The sequence below is a fragment of the Gymnoscopelus braueri genome (assembly GCF_963280865.1).
Source record: "Gymnoscopelus braueri genome assembly, chromosome: 3".
Taxonomy (NCBI): Eukaryota; Metazoa; Chordata; class Actinopteri; order Myctophiformes; family Myctophidae; genus Gymnoscopelus; species Gymnoscopelus braueri.
In genome coordinates this window covers 6,004,014-6,024,179 of record NC_137612.1, presented here as the reverse complement: position 1 = coordinate 6,024,179, position 20,166 = coordinate 6,004,014, and the positions used below count along the sequence as shown (strand labels likewise).

The 20,166-nt window shown below is 40.3% G+C and overlaps 2 protein-coding genes across 6 annotated transcripts in view; one reads left to right on the top strand and one right to left on the bottom strand.

The window, feature by feature from the left end:
* Positions 1-1,113: 1,113 nt before the first annotated feature.
* LOC308083045 (actin-related protein 2/3 complex subunit 4-like) lies at positions 1,114-7,327 on the top strand. The gene is made up of 6 exons (XM_080425156.1): positions 1,114-1,201; positions 2,205-2,323; positions 4,091-4,202; positions 4,344-4,439; positions 4,986-5,156; positions 6,581-7,327. The coding sequence occupies exons 1-6, from the start codon at positions 1,199-1,201 to the stop codon at positions 6,584-6,586; spliced, it is 507 nt and encodes a 168-aa protein (XP_080281282.1). The 5' UTR covers positions 1,114-1,198; the 3' UTR covers positions 6,587-7,327.
* A 1,542-nt stretch (positions 7,328-8,869) lies between these two features.
* The window catches only part of pfkfb4a (6-phosphofructo-2-kinase/fructose-2,6-biphosphatase 4a), a 29,108-nt gene continuing 17,811 nt past the window's right edge, over positions 8,870-20,166 (bottom strand). For 2 of the 5 annotated variants that reach the window (XM_080425139.1, XM_080425135.1), the window contains exons 10-14: positions 19,555-19,659; positions 17,741-17,870; positions 15,630-15,692; positions 15,414-15,478; positions 11,692-12,691 (exon numbers count right to left, since the gene is read on the bottom strand). In XM_080425139.1, the coding sequence (XP_080281265.1) occupies positions 12,632-12,691; positions 15,414-15,478; positions 15,630-15,692; positions 17,741-17,870; positions 19,555-19,659 (423 nt within the window). In that variant the 3' untranslated portion in view covers positions 11,692-12,631. Of the gene's footprint in view, positions 10,177-11,691; positions 12,692-15,413; positions 15,479-15,629; positions 15,693-17,740; positions 17,871-19,554; positions 19,660-20,166 lie in introns of those variants that run through there. The other 3 variants (XM_080425136.1, XM_080425137.1, XM_080425138.1) reach the window with 3 other exon arrangements.

Genomic DNA, 20,166 nt, shown 5'->3' with positions numbered 1-20,166 from the left:
GGTTATCATATATTTATTCACTCGTATTGACCCTCTGAACAATTTAATATAGGTATGGTTTTGCCCACTCTTTTGATAATGAAATCTTGTCTGGCTCATGGACTACAAAGCAAACCATGCCATGAGACAAACAAAACAAAAAAACAAGTCTAAGAAATATATGTAATACAATCAATAGGGAATAAAGAGATGTGTCACATTGCATTAGAAAAACTAGCTTACAAAACCAGGATAATTGGAGAATTGTACTTGTACATTTGCTATTAGGAGCAATTACAAAAAGAAATATTTCACGATTTAGCTGTTTGAATACTTTATTAGTCAGATATGTAAACAGCACGAGGTACAGTCAGACATTAAGGCTCAAAGGATGACACAAATGTCACTTGGTATGAAACCTTTGAGACAAATCAACAACTTTGAAGTGTAATTTCACCCTTACTGTTCTTTTTTCTTCTTTTTTTAACATTGTATAATCATACTATTTACAAAATGTTAATAAAGTAGTCAGTCAGTCAATCAATCAATCAATCAATCAATCAATCAATCAATCAATCAATCAATCAATCAATAGAGCAGATTTAACTCCTCCCTCCCAGGCAGAGAGGTCACTTGCCACAAATGGAGCGCACCGGGCGAAGTGAAGCAGTGTTGCCATGTCTGCTTATTATAAGCGACTTTTGGGCTTGTTTTTCTGCAAAGTTGCTTGTAAATATTGGTAGTTGCGGGTTGCATTTTTTGGGGGGCTTGTTGCTAAAGTATAGTTGATTATATGGGCTTGTTTCCTAATGTTGTTTAAACCAGTGGTTCTCAAACATTTTCATGTCAAGGACAAGGACCTCCCCCCCCCCCCATGTATTTGTCCGCAGACCCCTCCTTCTGAAAATGTTTGGTGCAGGGACCAGGGACCCCCATAAAAGATTTGTGTGGATTTGAAAATATTCCACAATTTTTACTTTTTTTCCTTTCAATATTTCTCTGTGAAAATAGCAGATCTACAAGCTCACAGTGCGTCGCATGGTGGTTCGTGACGCGTTGTGTGGGCTTGTAGATCTGCTATTTTCAAGTGGCCTATAGTCGCTGCTTATTTCTCTCTCTAAAAAAAAAAAGGACCTGGCAACCCTGATGTGTAGACGTACGGAAGAGAAGAGTCCCAGGCGTGGCAGAAAGAACTTCCGCCTTCAGTAGCAGCAGCAAGATGGTAAGAAGATGATGATTGTTATTGATATGAAACATTTATCGATTAATATTGAGTTAGCTTCGAATTACAAGGTTAACCGAGTCAGTGTTTTGGTTATCTGTATGGTGGTAAATGATGCTACAGGCTATAGGTGACGTCACAGAGCATCCTAGCAGAAAGTGTTGATCTCAGCTGATCGAAGCTTCACTCCTTTTCATTTACATTTGTTGTCAAACCTGCTTTTATCAAAATATCTACGGTTAACTTAACCTATAATATATAGATCCTATATTATATAGATCCACTATTATAACCACAGAGAGCTTAGCTGGGCATCCGTCGAGACTGGCTAGCTTATTATTATTACAATGAAACTGGCATTTATTGGATGCTTTGTAATGCGACTCCCAGCATTCATTCATTATGTTCTGTGATGGAAGAAGTACTCACATTTCTTTTACTTAAGTAAAAGTATCAATACCCTAATAGAATAGTCTGTCACAAGTAGCTCTGGATAGCCTTGGAGAACTCCCTCTAAGGCTACAGACCAGAGCTATGTTACAAGTACGGTATTAAAAATGTACTCTACTGTACACAAAAGTATTGGCATCAAAATGCGCTTTAAAGTACCAAAAGTAAAAGTACTCATTATGCATTAAAGTCAACAAGTTTTCAAATGTATATAAATCCTTAGAAAATAGCAGATCTACAAGCTCACAACACAGCAGTAGATCTGCTATTTTCAAATGGTTGATATGCATATAGGGTTGAAGTGGTTAATGTATGTTTTGTAATAATGATCAAAATCTACAAAGTAACTATGGGTTTCAAATAATTGTGGAGTAAAAGTACAATATTTGCCTTTCAGATGTAGTGGAGTAGAAGTGAAAGTACATTTAAAAAAAAAATACTAGCAAACCAGTAAAGTAAAAAAAAAAACGTCAATATTGTACTTGCAGTACTTGAGTAAATGTACTTAGTTACTTCCCACCACTGATCATATTGAAACATGTTCCTTTTCTAGACAGCGACACTGCGTCCATACCTGAACGCTGTGCGGGCCACCCTGCAGGCGGCGCTATGCCTGGAGAACTTCTCCTCTCAGGTGGTGGAGAGACACAACAAGCCTGAGGTGGAGGTCAGGTACGTTTGGTCTGAAGCAGTGCTCCCCAAAGACCCCCATATTAACTCTGAGAGAGGTTACCCTGACCCTGATACCCGGATCAGGAAACACTACCCTGACCCTTCCTCTTTGCCTGGCCTACTTGTTGTCAATTATTTGTTCGAGCTCTTGTTTTATTGGATCTTGTTTATTCGATACACTTATTTGTTGTAGCTCTTGCTCATTTGATTTCCCTATTTGTCTCATCTGTTTAGAAAGTAGGTAGCTGATATATTGCACTTTTACCTTAGCGCTAGGTATACTCTTAGTTGCTTGTTTTTAGAAGAGAATGCACTTAAGACTGCTGGTGATTAGTAGTTTTCTTGCCCTACCTATGTTGAATGCACTTATTGTAAGTCGCTTTGGATAAAAGCGTCTGCTAAATGACTGTAATGTAATGTAATGGTACAAATGGAACCAAATGGACTGGTAGGGCAGTGGTTCTCAACCTGTGGGTCAGGGGGGTCCTCACATGACACAGTGAGGTGACCATGTACTTGTAAGACCTTTTTAATACCTGAACAGATGTTCAGGTAGCGTGGTTCACGCTACGGTCTGAAAAGGTTGAGAACCACCCTCATAGGGGTCGGGACGCTGAGGGTCCCACTCCCTCCCTGAAGGACCCAACTTTTGAGAACCACGTACTGATCCAGGGTTTTAGTGGTGGCGCATGCAGAGACTTGTCCAAACATTCATTCAGAAGCAGCAGAAGAGCAGGGAATAGATGGCATGTATGGGCAGGGCTGCGTATTTTTACACCTGGCCACTAGTAGGGACTTGTGGAGGCTCTTTCATATAGAATCTTATAGGTATGAGGACGTCTCAAAACGTTTAGATTGCAACACAGTGTGTTGTCTGTTTCTGTATTGGTGTTCCTGGCAGTGTTGATCCAGCATTAGTGGAAAATAGATGTTCGTCAACTACTACCTTTTTTCCCTGACGAAAACTAAATAATAAGTAAGCTACGATGACTAAAACTAAGACTAAATACACTGACAATTTCGTCAACAAATAAAAACTAGACTAAAATGTTAGTGAGGGATCTAGTGGAGAAGAGATCCAGTAGAACTAAAAGACAAGTCGTTTTATGTTTGGTTGCGCTCGGGTGTTGCGCTCTGAAAATAACAGATCTACAAGCTGTGAGCTTGTAGATCTGCTATTTTCAGCATGCAACCAAGTGTAAAATCTGCCATTTACGACGCCATCAAGGCACCGCCAAAATACATTTTAGTCGACTAAGTCAACTGTAGATTTAGTCGACTATAATCTTATATTTAGTCGACTGAAACTAGACAAAAACAAACATTTCAGACGACTAAAAAATTGCTAAAATTAAATGGAATTTTATTCAAAAGACTATGACTAAAACTAAATCAAGATTTGCTGTAAAATAAATCAACACTGGTTCCAAAAACCTTTTCCTGCATGGGATTTTGTTTTTCTCTCATTCAAATCTACCAATGCTGGATGTATCAACATGCACACTTGCACGGTGACGGCAGTGGTACTTAAACCCTATAGTTGTATGGCTGCGAAAACAGATATTACAAGCTCAGGAAGTGTTGCAACGTGCCATGGTTGTTGTGCGCTTGTAGATCTGCTATATTTGCCGAAGTTCCCCTGTTATGACATAGGCTCAGAATGGGAACACTACTAAGGTTCATGTGGTTAAAGGCTCTTAAGTCATGGCTGTGAGAACCTTGTATGGTGTCCTTTTGTAATTGTTTGTCTTTGGTTTGTTGTTTCAGGAGCAGTAAGGAGCTACTACTCCAACCGGTGGTGGTCAGCCGCAATGACAAGGAGAAGGTTCTCATCGAGGGATCCATCAACTCTGTTAGAGTCAGCATCGCTGTCAAGCAGGTCAGTGGAGAAAAAAAGTACAGACTAGAGAGGTAAAAGGTCGTGGTCCTCCTGACTCATTTACAATTTTCACTGGTCCTACAGAATGTGGGAAAAAAAGTGTGTTAACAATACATGTTATGACTATTGATTACTTTGTAGGCTGACGAGATCGAGAAGATCCTGTGCCACAAGTTCATGCGCTTCATGATGATGAGAGCAGAGAATTTCTTCATTCTGAGGAGGAAACCTGTAGAGGTGAGAGATTATCCTTGAGAAAACCAGTGGAGGTTTTCAGTCACTTGTTTCCATTCCAAAAGAGGAACTGATCTGCAGGCCAGAGATCAGTTGAAAACAGGAAGAAGGGTGTGATGTGAATGATTGTTTGTTTATTTAAGGTAATGGTCAAAGGTTATGCTAGTAAAAAGATAACACAAAAATCTCTAGGATCTTATTTCCATTTTGGTCCGGCTCTCTGAACGAATTGCACTGGTCCCAAAACTCTGTGTGTGTGTGTGGTGCTAGCTAAGCCACTAGTGACTCTTCATTACTTAGCTTTTTGTGTATCTTAAAATGTTTGTTTCAAAATGAGTAACCAGCTACACTACAAGTTACTTAGTACAAGTAGCTAGCTGCATTAAAGCTACTTATGTATGTACCTAATGCAGTTGGTAAATGTGGCCTATACATTAATTGATTGAATAAAACATAGGACTGTGTAAAGCTAATTGAAGATCCTAGTGTGTGTAGTGATTATACTGTGTTTGAATCTTTTCTTCCTCTTGGTACCGTCCTGTGATGCAGGGCTACGACATCAGCTTCCTGATCACCAACTTCCACACAGAGCAGATGTACAAGCACAAGCTGGTGGACTTTGTCATCAACTTCATGGAGGAGATCGACAAGGAGATCAGCGAGATGAAGCTGTCCGTCAACGCCAGGGCCCGTATAGTCGCCGAAGAGTTCCTGAAGAATGTAAGCTACAGGCAGTGGTGGAAAAAGTACTCAAATTCTGTACTTAAGTAAAAGTACCAATACTGCAATATAAAAATACTCTGTTACAAGTAAAAGTCCAGAATAAAAAATGTACTCGAGTAAAAGTACAAAAGTATTGGCATCAAAATGTACTTCAAGTACCAAAAGTAAAAGTACTAAATATTTGAAAATAGCCGATCTACAAGCTCACAACGCGTCGCGGTGCGACGCGTTGTGAGCTTGTAGATCTGCTATTTTCAAATAGCCTAGGTATAAAACAGGGCTAAAGTGGTTAATGTATGTTTTATAATATCATAATTTATATCTGAAAAGTAACTAGTAACTAAAGTTTTCAAATAATTGTAGTGGAGTAAAAGTACAATATTTGCCTCTGAGATGTAGTGGAGTAGAAGTAAAAAATATTGGAAATTGGAAATACTCAAGTAAAGTACAAATACCTCAAAATTGTACTTAAGTACAGTACTTAAGTAAATGTACTTAGTTACTTTCCACCACTGAAGCTACAGGATCTCTACTGTGGTTTCTTTGATTGCACCAATGTTGTGCATGATCACATTATTTGTCAAAAGGGTGCCATGAACTTGCTACATTTGGATTTTAGTAAATTAAATATAAATCTGCATGAAAACCACAGGCCTGTATGTGGCAGCAGGCACCTAGCTCGATAATAAACGTTTGTTTACTGTAGAGCAGTGGTTTTCAACCCCTTTCATATCAAGGTCCATTATTTATTGGGCATTTGAGCCACAGAACCACCGTTTGAGATTTAGACTCAGACTCGGACCCACAACTTTGTTATCGTTGGATACGATTTGGTCCACTATTCCATCCATGCTGTATTGATGTTGGTACCATAGGAGAGATAACAGGCAAACGTTGATCAAAATAACAATTCTTTAATTAAGTAATGCAGATGTTTAACAATAATTTAACTCTTGAGAGAGTAAAATGAAACCAAATGGACCCGTATGGGTCCATTTGGTTTAATTTTATGAGTTAAAAGATGGGCGCCCGCTTTCATTTTATGAGTTAAAAGACATAGACACATACGCTGGTAATCCAGCTTGACAGTGTGTTGCGGGTTCGACTCCCGATCCCGACGACCTTCGCTGTGTGTCAACCCCCCATCTCTCTCCCCGTTTCCTGTCAGCCTACTTTCCTGTCAAATAAAGGCATAAAAGCCCCCAAAAATATCTTAAAAAAAAAAAAAGATCTATAAGGGTTCATTTGGTTACCAACCTTCCATCATTTAGCTGGGGATCACCTGGAACCCCCTCAAAAGACCACTGGTGGTCCCCAGACCACTGGTTGAGAACCACTGCTGTAGAGAGGTTCATTGCAGAAAAGAAAGCACGCTAGAATGGCAGAATTTGATGTTGACGTGGTCTTTCTTCTCCTTGCAGTTCTGATGAAAAGGAGGTCCTTCCATCGTTCCACGCGAGCAACAATTTCTCAAAGGGGCCATTCAGCACAGTGATGGAGACGTATAGGAGCGAACGGCCAATCAGCGACGACGACAACTATAGAAAAGAGAGACCAATGCGTTTGCAGAGCACCCTTCTTCTCTCAAGCATTTCCCTGTAGTCATGGATATTAATGGCTGTATATAATGAAATATTTCCCGGTTTCATTTTTTCTGTCAAGTAGAACAAAATAATCCCCAAACCAAGGCGGGTCCTTAAAAAGTATTAATCATGTTGATAACCATGAATACAGGGGCATAGAGAATGTTTCGTTGCTAATTCTAATGGCCTGTGTTGCTTTTTATACATTCCGTGTATGTATGTCTGTATGTCTTTCTGTACCGTTTGCCGGGTCTCATTGTTTTCATTTATGTTTTATAAAATCATTGGTTCGGGACACCCGTGTTCCATGGGTGGAACGTCCTCTGTGTGGTATTTATCAAACTAAAATATGAACGCGCCTTTAGCCATTTAAACCCCTGTGTACTTCGTTGTATGTCCAATAGTGAAAATAGCTGACCGACGTGCCGCGTTGTGAGCGTAGATCTGCTATTTTTGCCTGTTTTTGCCAAATGTAGGCCTATCACGCCATGCCCAGAATCGAGACGTGAGTGTTCATGTGGTTGAAGGAACCACCTAAATCTGAATGGTCAAATGACAAATAAAACACACAATTGTTTATATTTAGATTTTGTCCTTAGTCATTCTTTTCCATTTGAATCCCTGTCGGTATTTGTGCCATGCTGTCTGACTAACTTCTTACTTTCTTGAAATCAGCCTTTTTTGTATGTTACTGTACCATCTACAGCGGAACTGTGTTGTTTCAGGTGCTGGGAACAGGAAGCAAGTGTAACATGAGTGTGAACTACTGTGGTTTTACAGATGACCAAGCACTTTTATACATCTTCAAAGGGCTGAATTGTAATTTATAGCCAACTTAAAAGAAACTGAAAGATTTCAAAGGCGATTTAGTCCCAACTCTTAATAACTTATTTCAGACATGCAAAAGTGTCACTTTTCAGCTACAGTCACCTTTTTGAACCCAAATAGGGCAATTGTGTGACACCTGACCAGAAAGAAAACAACATGTCACCTTTTTCACCTCAGGGCTGTTTGCATGCCTGTTATTTGCCCAATGAATGTTATTTGGGTTATGTTGATGACTGAAATAGTTAATTGATTTGATTAGCCACTAGAGCAATAATTGTAAGAGGAAATGGATTCCTCTTTTTCCCTGCCAGTCTGGGGAATATTGTCTAGGGCAGTGGTTCTCAACCTTTTTAGGCCGCGACCCCTCAAAACAATATTTGAATTGATGTGTTTAACTCGGTTCCAATTAGGAAAAAAAATAGACGTTCTACATGCTCACAACGCCTTGCGTTGTGAGCATGTAGAACGTCTATTTTCACAATTTCTGCCTCTAATATTTGACAATTTGGCTCATGTTTAATTTAAAACTTTAGAGCCATAATCTTAAAAGTCCTTAAATTGTCACTTGTCACTTGAAATGTGCAGATACCCTGTATACACGTATACTGTATGTTGGTTTGTTTAGTGTTGAGTTGAGAAAACATGTGGCACATTAAGCTAATCTTCTGGGGACCCCCAAAATAGTCCCGACCCACAGGTTGAGAACCGCTGGTCTAGGGGTGCAACAATTAATAGAACGAATCGATTATAAAAAGATAACCATAGCTGATCTACAAGTTCACATGTGGTTAAGCAGAATCAGAAATCTATTATTATTGTTTATTCGACAAGTGCCGCGCTATGAGCTTGTAGATCTGCTATTTTTGAATAGCCAAAGCTAAGTGGTTAAAAATGATCGTGACGCTAATAGCGTCACAATCATTTTTAACCACTTAGAGGGGAACTGCACTGCAGCAGCTCATGTCATATTGACTTTCATGGTCTTTTATAGGAATACGTGAAGCCTGGCTTTACCATCCTGGCTCGACAGCCTGGCTTGAAAAGGTCTAGCTGACAAAGTCGCTCCTTTTGAGCCTGGCTTGGCGTTCATGGAACGGAATAAACCAGGCTGTACAGACCAGACTTTGTCAAACCTGGATTTGACTTAAATCCAGGCTTATTTAATTCTCCTTTCGTGTAATAGGCCCTAATGGCTAAGAAAATTGACAGTTGCAGCCCTTTTATTATCACCATTTACTGTACGGTACCTTTATTTGAAGGCAGCTGAAGAGTGAATTAAACACGTTTATATATAAAAATAACACAATTTTATTAGATTGCAGCTTGTTTGGCTTGAGAGATACATTGTGGAGTAAAACCTCAAATAACAGGCCGCTTTGAGCAACGTTACATTTCTGCATCCCAAATGCCTTGGGTTCTTACAATTTGATTAAAAAAAATACTGTGGAGAGCAAGATTCAATTTGAACATTTGGAATCAGCATCAGTCTCCTTCTATTAAACGTATATCTCCTAGGACAAGCAGTAGAATTTAATTTCAACATATATATATTTTTAAATAATCATTTTGTTTATCGTCAATATAACTTCCATAGGGATGAATTAGACTGGTCATATTGGAAATCAGCAGGAAAACAATGACCTAATCTATTTCGTACCACTGAATCACCACACAAAATAGATATGAGTTTCATATATTATCAAAATTGCACATATACCGGTCTAGTCGCATATGCATATAAAACAATCATTTGCCAACACAGTTAACACATCAAACACACAGTAAAATCACAGGGTCGTGATAAGTCACACAGTTAATACTGAACACAACATTAACCTTCAGTGTTATACAGTAGTTCACTTCACATGAATATCAACACACGGTAAAACCCAAACTATGTACAGTAACAGGAGTTAGGGAATATAAACCACGACCCGAGTGTTTCCAACCCCTGTGTGCAATCGAGACACGTTCCCATTCGTACATAGCCGGGTCTACAGTAGCTATGTTGTTGTTGTGTACTGGCAATAAGATAACTCTGGAACTCTCATATATGGATACTCGGACCCGAATATTCATTCAGGACATCCACGGGCTGTACTGCAGAGTATCGAGCACCTCTGTATCTTTATTTAATTATCCACATGAACCCTAGTGTCCCTATCCTGGGGGCAAACCTTCGGTGAAAATAGGCGACCTACAAGCTCACAACGCCTCGCAACGTGCTGTGAGCCTGTAGTTCGCAAAGAGATTTGGTGTAGAGCAGAAAAAAAAGGAAGGGGCCTAGTAAAGACCCCGTAGTAGGGGGACTTCGGTCAACGAAGTATATACTGTATATATATAGAGCTTAAGTGGTTATTACACAAAAAGGAGATTGTGTTGTGGTCTGGAGGAGGTGGGAGTGAGGCAGACACTGGTGTGAGTGGGGGGGTAGTAGTGCACGTTGGTTTTGGGTGAAATGGGACCAAGGCAGGTTCTCTGAGGGGCAGAGGAAGAAGAGTGGTCCAGACTTCAAACACACACCGCTTCAGTATACAGAAGCCAGGTCAAGAGTGAGCCGGGACAGTCTGCAAGGCATCTTCAGTTGTTCGATGGACGTTTACGTTCTGAAAAGAGGAACACAGCTGTGTGTCACATCCAGTTTTTTAGATCCACGGTACATACTGTGCAAAGCAAGCCTCACAACAGTCAAACATTCTGCCACTTTAAAGTAAAAAATAAAAACACTTTAAATACACCTGAAAATACTGATCGAAAAGGGGGCACTAATATTGAGATTATGTTTATGACAGGCATTATTGATAGCCGTCCTCATAACTGTGCTGTATTGCATTAAATACAGCATATGCTTTGTGGTAGCAATAAAACTGCAGATTAAGTTCGCATAATTTGAGCGGTACCTTTTTAATATAAAACAGAACTTTTCACAACTTTTAGATAAAAAATAAACAAATGCATCATCACACAAATTAGGTGTCGTTTGAATGGCATGTGTATTGTCATTATTTTCACACAAAGCAGAATGAACTACTGTCTGATGAACAATCGACTTTCTGTGCAGCCTGGTGAATAGCTAGTGATTTATTATGCTTCCCAGTGATAGCTTTGCATATGAATGAGGGGGGAATCTTATGTATGCACTGTTGTGTGCATAGCAGAGTAGATATGGAGCAAACAGAGGTCATTATACTGAACATTGGATAATCTGTGGTTGATTAGCAAGAAAAAGTCTCTATTAGTTTGTAAGGGGTTCATCACAGGACAAAAAAAATCCTCCCAATAACCCCCGTATTTGAGCAAAAGGACTTATAAAAGATTCCCCATCTAGTAATCTGTGCAAACATGCTTAGTCTCATCAATCAATCACCAAGATCATAACTTTTAGGATTTCAAAATGCTTATGTTCTCATTTTCGGGCAAAAATAAAGCACGACAAGATTGTGGGCACATATGCACGAATGCAGCAGCACTAATCAAGTAAAGTTTATTCAAAGAGACAGTAAACATCGTTTAGGAAATTACAGTTCTGAGGAATGATATGAAGCAAAGAACCTCGTTATTATTTCAACCCCCATTTTTATTTTGTCCCCGTCTTAGCCATTATTATGCCAATTCCCGCCCCTGCACAGCATATAGTTCCGGTCACTGCCAACCCCTATGGTTTCATAACACCCACGTGTCCCCTTCGATACACGTGGAAGTCACCGGGCCGCTTCTTTTCACCCGACATGGTGAGGACCTGACCTGACCCTAACCTATAGGAGTCGCTAGTGCAGCGACAGAGAACGTCTTCTTCTTCCCCCACGCCAGCTTCCCACCCCTAAAAAAAACACAGCCAATTGTGTTCTGGCCATGCCAGAGGCACTATGGAGACCTCGACATCAGGGGTCTTCAACGTTTTCAGGCCAAGGACCCCCTGGCTGAGAGAGAGATGAAGCAGGGACCCCCTACTCTATATTGTATAAAATTGTGTTTCAGGTTAAAGTTTTTTTTTGGCCTAGTCTGCTCTTTTTTCCCTCTACACCTATAGCCTCTTTGCCAAAAATAGCCGATCTACAAGCTCTCAACGCCTCGCAGCGCGAGGCGTTGAGAGCTTGTAGATCTGCTATTTTTTGGCTAAAAGTTCTCCTCAGAAAAGGGATGCTAAGGTTCAAGTGGTTAAGGTAAAAATATATCACACAAAGATTTGGCGGACCCCCTGTAGTAACTCTGAGGACCCCCCGTTGAAGACCCCTGCTCTACATTATTCTACATATCAAACTAAATATCGAACAAAAATATTAAACATAGCGCTTCTGGGTTTCCAGGATCGTCCACGGATTATGGCTTATAGATACAATTCTCATGTAACTAATTGGTCAAAAAAGTAACTTAGAAAAAAAATATTTCTTGTGCAAAAATTGTGGCAACGGGAAGGCAGACCTGATATATGTAGCATAATGCTACTCACAGTATGACATTTGTAGTTTTCTGACTGGTACCAATAACATAGAAAATACACAAAATACAGACAAATATGATCAACATGAACTAAATTGATTAGAACAAAAGGGATAAATGGCTGAGCTTTACTTTGCTTCACATGTTGTCAGTCCAATGATTCACAAATCATTCGTCTGCTTTTCATAAATCTCCCCCAAAAAATAAATCTGAGAACTGACAAACAAACCCCGAGGCAATATGGCTAGTCGTCACAATTTAACTGGATTCCAGTTGATTATCGTCACATTGTAAAGTTCTTGAAGAAAAGTATCAGCGCTGTGAAAATGTTCACCTAATCCAAAAAAACAGTGAAGTAGAAAGCTATAGAGATGACTGCTGCTGATTGGGCAAACTGCTTGGATGGGGGTGGAGTAGGTGGCGTGTGATGATGAGTGGGTGAAGGGGGGACCCTGTCTCACGGGTGAGTTGGCACCATGTGTGAGTGGGTGAAGGAAGGGGGGGACCCTGTCTCACTGGTTAAGTTGGCACCATGGGTGAGTGGGTGAAGGGGTGGGACGGGACCCTGACTCACAGGTGAGCTGGCACCGGGGTGTGAGTGGGCGACCGGGGTACCCTGTATCACTGGTGAGCTGGCACCGTTACCAAAGCCTCCTCTGATATCCGCGACACGTTAACGTTCTGTTTCAACGATAAAGAAGACAAAAGGGTCAGGGGTGAAACATAATGGGATTATTACACACAAGTGTTACTGCATCCATCGAGATGATGAAGAGGGTGCAGCATGCTTCAATTTAAAAAGGGCAAGAGCACTTTGGTAGAGGTTTGGGTTGTGTAGTTACCTTGCCGTGATGTAACTCCAAAGTGGACAAGAAATCTAAAATAATTGCTCCGTTGATTAGAAATTGATAATTCAAAATATGCTCCTCATTGACTTACATTGTACGGTAAAACGGCTCTCAAAGTCACTCTTTTAGCCCATTAAGACCTGAGGCGATTCTTTAAAATGTTTTCTAAATCCTAACAGTTTGTTTTTTTTTTTATCTAAAAAAAATGCTTCAAGATTTTTCAAAAATAGCAGATCTACAAGTTCATAGCGCGGCACTCGGTGCCGCGCTATGAGCTTGTATATCTGCTATTTTTGAATAGCCAAAGAAATCTAAAGTGGCACAGATGCGTTCCAGGTCTTAATGGGTTAACCCATAAACAAACAAAGCTGATTCAGACAATATAGAACCTCACAAAACCCAGTACTGTTTATTTTTTTAAATAAAAATGTCAACTTCCTGGAGCAATTATTTTTTATTTCTTTGATACCTTTGGAGTTACATCATGGCAAGGTAACTACACAACCCAAACCTCTACCAACGTGGTCTTGCCCTTTAATGGGATGATTCATTATTTTACAGGTTGATCTTGTTATTCTTTTAGATCGGCATGTTACCTCCGCCATGGGTTTCTATAGAATTCTAATGGAATCTTTGCATTGGGTTTTGGTTAAATTAACAACATACTCTCTGTAGCAAACAAAGGCTTATGGTAAGATAATCTGCAAATTGAAAACTTTTACATTAATTTTTACAATTTTCTAACCACATGCAATTAATATTTTTTTAAATAATAAATAATGATTTAAAAAAATTCTAAGGTGTAACTTATGTCTTAAAATAAAATGTGAAACTCTTATGAGGAAGGGACTAGAAATGTGGCGAGGGAACCCATGGCTAACTGGCTTCCAGGTTTTAGGCAAGGAAGGTAGATTAAGAAATAGACAGCGCTGGACGCCGGGGCATGCGCCATGACACTCATGGGCGGCAAACTCTGTAAACCGGAAGTTCGATGAAATGCACTGCAGTGAATGAGAGGCCGGCGGACAGCTTGTGAACAAACACTATTTCTGAGCGACTGTGACCGTTGTCCGTTAATCGGTTCAGGAATATAAAAGAAGACATATCACAGGTTGTTTTGTGACCACTGGTTTTTTCGATGTGCACAGAAGGTAGTTTTATTGAGGCATCTAAACAGCGTCAGTTATCGTTTCAGACTCGGTAGTATCGCGAGATTGGCAATAATGCGATACTTTGGCACGTTCAAAAACATACTTCATGCTCTTTAAAATACCTTTATATAATCATACAGTGTACACATCGAAAAGCAACACAGCAGAAAACAATGTGTGATACGTCTTCTTTTATTTTCCTGGACCGAGTATTTTTTACAAAGGTCTCTCAGTCATTCAGAAATAGTGATTATTTATAAGCTGGTCTGCCTGGCCCTCATTGCCTCCAATGTATTCCATCGAAGTCTCGGCTGCATTTTGTCACCCAGTGCGACGAATCTGCCGGCTGGAATTGCTGGATAGAGAAAATGCCGTCGGTGTCCTTTCCTTAATTTAGCTTCCTTGGTTTTAGGTACATACTGACTGCTAACACTCCATTTCCATCAGTTTCTTTCTTGTTAGCAGTGCTATATATACTGATGCGAGTCATGAGAGAAAGAAAACGTTACTCTTAGAGCTGCATACAGGCCCAGATCTATTATTTATTACTGTTATTGCAGCAGCTATCAAAGGGGATCAGTTTCATTCCAGATCAAATTTCTCAACCACAACAACACTCCATAAAATCCTTTTAATGCCCCCAAGAAGGAGCTCAGCAATATTAAAAAAATAAGCTTCTACAATTCTTGATCGCGTGCAATTATCCCTGCATGTTCAGAGTCATAAATCATGCCATTTTGTTGTTTGAGCTCAGTTCGAAATGAGCAGCAATAAACATCAAGAGTTTCATTGCCATACAGTACATGTCACAAAGAAGCACAAAGACATATTGCTCCCTGACAAAACAATATTTACACAGTCACACTTTGAGGCGTATTTAACTACAGGGTGTGTCGTTGAAAATTAAAAGGCATTAACCCATTAATACCTGGAACGCATCTGTGTCACTTTAGATTTCTTTGGCTATTCAAAAATAGCAGATCTACAAGCTCATAGCGCGGCACCGAGTGCCGCGCTACGAGCTTGCAGATCTGCTATTTTTGAAAAATCGCGAAAAAATCTTTTTTATATTTTTTTCAAAAAACTGTTAGGATTTAGATTTTTTTTAAAGAATCGCCTCAGGTCTTAATGGGTTAAGCAACTGTTCTTCCCTTCCATGCTTTGTAAAAAGCAGCGTTAGTAAACACACTGTGAACACCTACTCTCAGCTCTTCATTATTATTATTATTATTATTATTATTAGGATTCAAATGCATTTGTTGTTGCACTTGAAACAATGACAGGTAGCACCTATTATCTTCTCATCTGACCTGTGTTTTGGGACAATCTGTGACCTCTCTTACGGGTCACACAATCTTCAAGCTGTGGAGTACAGTATGCGTGTTTTACATATACAGTACCTACCTCTGGTCTGTCTCTGTGAGTGTTGACCGCTTCCACGTTCAAGCAGATGGATTCCACCTTACAGCCTGAAGCCACAGAACACAGTGTTGGTTTATTCTTAGTTTAGACAGCAGAAGATCTTTTTATAGTGGACAGTGACTTTGACCATTGAGCATTAACCACTTGGCCACTATTTTCCAAAAATGTCAAAGTTTTCCAACATTTGCCCAGTCTTACCGTAGGCCACTGGCGTTAGCTTCAGCACGGTGTGCAGCGGGCACTTCAGGTAGGGGAGCTCTTCTGTTTGAAATGTAGAAATACACACAGCACCAAGTTAATGTAAGTACATGTATATCACTTCTAATCTATCATTCTTTAGAGGCGTTATTTACTATAACAGCGATTGCATTCGCTTCTTCCCATTGTGGAACCCTCATTCCTGTGTTTGTCAGTGTGTTTCAGGCACATTGTTGATTTGACATAATTGCAGTTTTTGCTTTAGATATGACAGTGAACAGAGACACGGGAAAGGTGGGACAGAGGGGGGGATGACATGCAGTGTAGTGCCTCGACCGGGTCAGCTGTGAGGACTATAGCCCGTGTGCACTCGTAGAGTCACACCAGGGGGAGGCGCTAGTCTCCCGTAACCGGATGTATGAGATCGCCGCCTACCAATACATCTGGTGAAATCTAAATTCAATGTAGGGGCTACAAGCTCATCTGGCAACACGAGACTACCAGGGGGGAGTTTAACACATTAACCGCCAAGAACGTAGTCCTACGGTCCGTTAAATCCAACTGTTAAGCGCCGAGACCGTAGCCCTACGGGCTGCGGTCTTTTCGCGCACGCGCGGTCCGGGTGCACTTTCGGAATTTTTTTGATCCACTTCCGTTTCCGGTTTGATGACAGGAAATAGAATTATTTGGGATCCGGTTTTGACGATCACGCCCGCTCCCATTCTACAGACGAAACTGAAACTCAATTCTCTTCCTGTAGTTTTTTCTCCTCGCATTTCACTGTTTAACGTAATCCGCTCTAACTACAACATGGATACCCCGTTTGACACGCGATCTTCACTGGGAGATACAGGGAGATCTCGCGGATGTAAACAGACCGTGTAGAGCTCAATCTTAAGGATTTTAACAAGATCTATGGCGACATGAAAAAAACAACAAAAACACCTTGGCACTGGTGAGTACATTATGAGATTAACCTCTGGCGGTCGATGTGTTAATGGGATAGTTCAACCCAAAAAAAAATACTTTTTTTCCTATCGATTAGTCACCCCATGATAATTAAGCCAATAATGTGATGACCAGCGGACCGGTAGGCAGCGGTTCCGGTAGGAGATACAAAGGAGACTCTTTGTGTCTCCTACCGGAACCGCTGCCGGTCATCAAATTACTGGCTTAGGAATGAGACAAAACTAAAAAAATATCCATGAATTCAAGTCTCCATGGGGTGACTAATCGATAGAAAATGTTGGGGGTGAACTATCCCTTTAACTAGCTTCACCAACTCTGCTACATCTCCAGCTCTTATTTGGTGTTGATGGTGGTAAAAACCTTAATAAATATAATATACTGTATACACAATATATATCGTCTCTGACGGGTGGAAACCTCATTATGTCCAAAACTGTTAATTTTCAGGATTAAAATAAAAAAGTAGCAGATCTACAAGCTCAAAGAATCTGCAACTTTTGATGCTTTTGTGTGACGCTGTAGTATGATGAAGTATAAATACGGAGATAAGAGGTTTCTGCCCAACAGCAACAATATATATTTTTGCATACAACCTTATGCATGTCCTCATCAGTGGTGGAAAGTAACTAAGTACATTTACTTAAATACTGTACTTAAGTACAACTTTGAGGTATTTGTACTTTACTTGAGTATTTCCAATTTCCAATACTTTTACTTCTACTCCACTACATCTCAGAGGCAAATATTGTACTTTTTACTCCACTACAATTATTTGAAAACTTTAGTTACTAGTTACTTTTCTGATATAAACTATGATATAATGAAACATACATTAACCACTTTTTAGCCCTATTTTATACCTAGGCTATTTGAAAATAGCAGATCTACAAGCTCACAACGCGTCGCATCGCGACGCGTTGTGAGCTTGTAGATCGGCTATTTTCAAATATTTAATACTTTTACTTTTGGTACTTTAAGTACATTTTGATGCCAATACTTTTGTACTTTTACTCAAGTAATTTTTTTATTCTGGACTTTTACTTGTAACAGAGTATTTTTATATTGCAGTATTGGTACTTTTACTTAAGTAAAGAATTTGAGTACTTTTTCCACCACTGCATGTGGCAGCATATAAGACTGACCTGCTGACTTGTCCAGGAAGTAGGCCAGCAGGCAGCGCATGACGGCCTGGTGACAGATGACCAGCACGTTCTCCTGCCTCTCCAGCTCCATGATGACCGGCTCCAGACGCTGGACCAGGTCCTCGTAAGACTGAAGGGAGAGCAGGGGAACGGTTAGAGACCAGACCACCACGTCATCATCACTTTATGAGAACCAGGGGTGGAAAGAAACTGATTCTACAACATGTCTCGTCTAAATCCTAACATTTTTCGGGTGCTCAAACTTTCTCATGTCAAGGACCCCCAACATTATATGTGTTTGGCCGCCGACCCATATCTCAAAATATTTTGTTCCAGGGACCTTCCAGGAGCTAAAGATTTTAGTTCAAAATGTTTGCTTTAAAAAAAATGTATATATATATATTCAAAGATTTGCACACATTTTCACGATTTAAAAAAAAATAGCCAAAGTATAAAATAATGGTTAAAGTGGTTAAAATCTAAAGTGGGTTAAATACATTTTTGGTGAAGTATTCAACTACGTTTGGAAAGGCAAGAATTATGTGTAGTCTACATGTCACAATCAGGAGGAGATTTCATTTAAGTTTAGTTTTTAACCTCTTTTCCTTCATTTTGAGCAACTAGTGAATGTGAGAGATTGGTTGGTAGGATGCCTTCATGTTGCAATGATTCATGTCAGGATGCCACATTAAGACTTTTCACTGTGACCACATTATGGTAGACAAAACAAAGTTACTGGTGCCTCGTTAAACTAAACATACCAGTAAATCTCCTAACTGTCTCACACACACAGTATCACACAGTGTCAGAGAAGGAGAACTGCCTTGACACAGAACAAACACAGACAGGCCAAGGACTGACAAGTTGAGTTGGTGTGGAGACTAAATCTATCAAGGTGGGTGTGAGCAGCGTGTGAAGCCAGCAGTAGAGCTGTCACCATTACATATTTAAGTTGACGATTAATTGCCACCAAATAATTGCGATTAACGATTGAATTGTTTGGCATTGAACAGTATCGGAACACCGTCGGGCTTCGTAATCAAAAGTTGCACAGAGCAGATATGACAAATAACTGAAATATACAGAAAGACATTATTGACATATTTAATCATTTTTATACAAAAAAAAAAAAAAAAGCTGAAATAGCAGATCTACAAGCTTACAACGCATCAGCTTATAGATCTGCTATTTCAACATGGAAACGATTATTGCCATTATCTCAAATAATCGTGATAGACGATTATGTAATAATTGTGACAGGCCTAGCCAGCAGGCCGTCAACACACCCCCCCCCCACACACACACACACACACACACACACACACACACACACACACACACACACACACGACTGTGGGGCCTGTGTTGTGGAGTTGGGGCGGAAGGAACAGAAACTAATGACCGTATCAATCTTTCTGTTGTGAGAATAATGAGGAGGTAATGAGATGGACAGAAGATGGGAACACACCACGGGGAGTTCAGGCACACATTAAACAACCTGTGTGCCGAGGGGAGGGAGGGGGGGGGGCTAGCAGAGAACCAGGAGTGAAGGCTCTACTTATTGCCATGCTGGTATTTAGCCAGATCGGTCTGAGAGGCAGCTTATTCATGCTGGAATCATTAGCAAGAGGCATAAGTGCTCATTAGCCATCTGGATGCTGTTGTTAAACTGTGAGCTCGTCATACAAATCAGCTTAAAAAGGAGCTCAAAGTGGCAGACAGTACGGTGTCCTGCAAACATCCCAAGGTACAGACAGACAGGCCCACGTCATGGCATTACCACACAACACAAAAAAACAATCCAGATTTCTGACCTCTCCTTTGGGGTAACGGTAGCGATATTTGTCCTGGTCCCTCAGGGCGAACTCCAGAGGAAAGTGACCCTGGATCTCCTCGTACATCATCTCCTCACACACACCCTACGGACACACACACACACACACACAGGTTAGTCTTGTTTACCGGTGCACAGAGATGTGTGGGCAGGCTGCTCTACCAAAAACAGCAGCAAAGGGGACTTACTCATGGATTAAAGCAAAATAAAATCTCACGTCTGAAAGAATTTTGTTAGGCCTAATATGCGATTTGTGAAACAGCAGGAAAGGAGCCCCCCCCACACACTAGTTTCATTAACAATTAGCACAAATATGTAGAATGATGGTGTTTTGCCATACAGCCAACTAGCTAAAGACATTGCAGATCGATGCTCAAGTCGGCCATACCAGCCCTGGCCCCTGACAAAAAAATAGGATAGTCATTTTGTGTTTTAACCCATTAAGACCGGGAACGCATCCCTGTCATTTTAGATTTCTTTGGCGGTGCCGCGCTATGAGCTTGTAGATCTGCTATTTTTGAAAAAAAATCTGCAAATATTCAAATTCAAATATTCTGCAATATTTTTAAGCAGACATTTGTAACTCAAATCT